The sequence below is a fragment of the Argentina silus genome (genome assembly GCF_951799395.1).
Source record: "Argentina silus genome assembly, contig: scaffold_126, whole genome shotgun sequence".
Classification (NCBI taxonomy): Eukaryota; Metazoa; Chordata; class Actinopteri; order Argentiniformes; family Argentinidae; genus Argentina; species Argentina silus.
In genome coordinates this window covers 104,427-106,926 of record NW_028152680.1, presented here as the reverse complement: position 1 = coordinate 106,926, position 2,500 = coordinate 104,427, and the positions used below count along the sequence as shown (strand labels likewise).

Below are 2,500 nucleotides of genomic sequence, written 5' to 3'. Positions count from 1 at the left end.
GGACCTGTTCTCGGTGATCAGTGCCGCGCTGCGCTGCGCAGCCTCGCTGGTGGGTCGGACGTGTTGAGGAAGTGGGAGACGATCCGCTCCACGGAGGTTCTCTGGTCCGAGCGGTACCGGAGAAGACGCGCTCAGGACAAAGACACACAGAGGAGAACCTGAAGTCGCGTGACATGCGTGGGAACTAGTCCAAAGGTTGTGCCCACGCTGGGAGGTCGTAGACCTGACGAGCAGATCCCAGATCCATCAGATGGAGGAGCGGCTCATTAGGACATCTCAGAGGAAACACAACTCATAATATGCATTTAATTCAGACCTTTTTGTTACCGTTATTTACCTCTGCTGTATTGTGGTCCAAATATTACAACACAATGTTACAATGTTCAATGTCCGAGACTGAAAAAAAATGTATTCACAAATTCACACACTTCGCAGAAAGAAAAACGAACTGTTGTTTCTCATACGTTTCAATCAGTCAATCGTCACTGAGGTTAAAATGTTTAATATGTAACATGTCAAAATATAGGCAGTTGTACAGGCAAATATACAGTATGTAAAACAAGTCAATTTTATTTTTTACAGTATTTACATAACATCAATATGGAAAAGAAACGGAGAAGATCCTACTTTAGGCCCTGCGGAGTGAACCAGGGTTACATGTTCTGTTTGGCCCTAAACTCACACCAGGGAGGCTGGCAGAGGTAGAAATCGGAGGATGGGCTCATTGTAATGTATGGAATGGGATGAGGAATGGGATCAAACACGATCCACGTGTGTTACAATGAGCCCGATCTGTCTCCCGCCACCGGCCTCCACAGCCTCTGGCGCTACGACCCCACGCAGAGGCAGAGACGCCCCTCTCATCACAAATCTAAACGATGCCATTTGGCAAATATTCTTCAAGACAAATAAGAACATAAAGATTTAGGAGGCCGACAGACAGACAGACAACTTTAACCCCAGTTCCTCTGACAGCGTGGCGTATTTCAACATGTCAAACATCAACAACTTCATTGCTCAGTTCCGTCTGTCTGTTTCTGAAGAGGACACAGGGACAGCATGTATGTTGTGATGTACTTGTATGTGAATCATATGTTCTGTATGCGATCATGCATTGGCTACACGTTATTGTAAGCATGTATTAATCATACATTCAAATCTAGGAATAAAGCTATTTTATTACTGTGAGCATCTGAGCATGGAAACAGAATGTAGAAACGGCTTTGAGATTAAAATGCGTGAAATAAAAATAACATTATGTGCATATGGCTTGATATCAAAAAGACTTGAGACCATCGAAATAAAATGAGAAAAGGCAACACATGATAAAAAAACATCAGACATTTTACTCTTGGAGGTGAAACCACCTGACCTCCTCTAACAAGGCCTCTGTGAGGTCGAACCACCTGACCTGCTCTAACAAGGCCTCTGTGGTCGAACCACCTGACCTGCTCTAACAAGGCCTCTGTGGTCGAACCACCTGACCTGCTCTAACAAGGCCTCTGTGAGGTCGAACCACCTGACCTGCTCTAACAAGCCCTCTGTGGTCGTACCCTCACACTGATTAAAGGAGAGGCCGGTGGAGGTAGAAATCAGAGGACAGGCTCATTGTAATGCATAGAATGGAATGAGGAACGGTGTCAAACACAGTGTGATGCTCCTCATTCCTGCCCAGCCTCCAATATCTACCTCCAGTAGCCTCCCCTGGTGGAACAGGCAACACCTGTTCTAAAGCACCACTAGGCAGTAGGCTAAAGCTGTTCAGGTATATGCAGGGTCCTCTACCTGCCAGGTCTCCCGGACACAGATTAAGACCCAGTCCAAGATGAAGAAGCATGGATCCTCAAAGGAGGATTGTAAGACAGGGCGGTTCAGTCCAGGGGGGGGCTGTTTCAGCATCATAGGGGGGGGGGGGGGGCTGTTTCAGTATCATGGGGGGGGGGGGGGGGGGGCTGTTTCAGCATCATAGGGGGGGGGCTGTTTTAGCATCATAGGGGGGGGGCTGTTTCAGTATCATGGGGAGGGGGGGGGGGGCTGTTTCAGCATCATGGGGGGGGGGGCTGTTTCAGTATCATGGGGAGGGAGGGGGGGGCGGTTTCAGTATCATGGTGCATTCAAGTGCTCCTTGAAAACTTGGGAGCTTCCCAGCAACCCAGATGTTGTGTGTGTGGCATAGAGCTTCAGAGATAGGAACTGGGTCAGTAGCTGTTCTCATGTCCAGCCAGAATGTACAGGTTGCTCTGGGCCATGGGGCTGTCTGTGGGTCGACTCTCCAGAACCACCACCCTGGAACCACAGGTAGAACCCAAATATATGGATCAAGAACTGTGTGTGTGTCTGTGTGTGTCTGTGTGTGTGTGCGTCTGTGAGCCTGTGTGTGTGTGTGTGTCTGTCTGTGTCTGTGTGTGTGTGTGTGTGTGTGTGTGTGTGTGTGTGTGTGTGTGTGTGTGTGTGTGTGTGTGTCTCACCTGTCGGACCCCAACAGGCGGAATATCCTGCT

The 2,500-nt window shown here is 48.7% G+C and overlaps 2 protein-coding genes across 2 annotated transcripts in view; both read right to left on the bottom strand.

Annotated features, from left to right (window-relative positions):
- Positions 1–1,894, bottom strand: part of LOC310824697 (son of sevenless homolog 1-like) — a gene marked incomplete at its 3' end in the record, with an annotated part of 31,483 nt that extends 29,589 nt beyond the window's left edge. The window contains exon 1 of the mRNA XM_083697955.1: positions 1–1,894. This exon is cut by the window's left edge and continues 1,059 nt beyond it.
- Positions 1,895–1,985: 91 nt separating this feature from the next.
- LOC310824695 (mitogen-activated protein kinase kinase kinase kinase 3-like) overlaps positions 1,986–2,500 on the bottom strand; it is a 2,865-nt gene continuing 2,350 nt past the window's right edge. The window contains exons 8-9 of the mRNA XM_083697953.1: positions 2,469–2,500; positions 1,986–2,286 (exon numbers count right to left, since the gene is read on the bottom strand). The exon at positions 2,469–2,500 is cut by the window's right edge and continues 24 nt beyond it. Coding sequence (XP_083554079.1) covers positions 2,199–2,286; positions 2,469–2,500 — 120 coding nt within the window. The 3' untranslated portion in view covers positions 1,986–2,198. The remainder of the gene's footprint in view (positions 2,287–2,468) is intronic.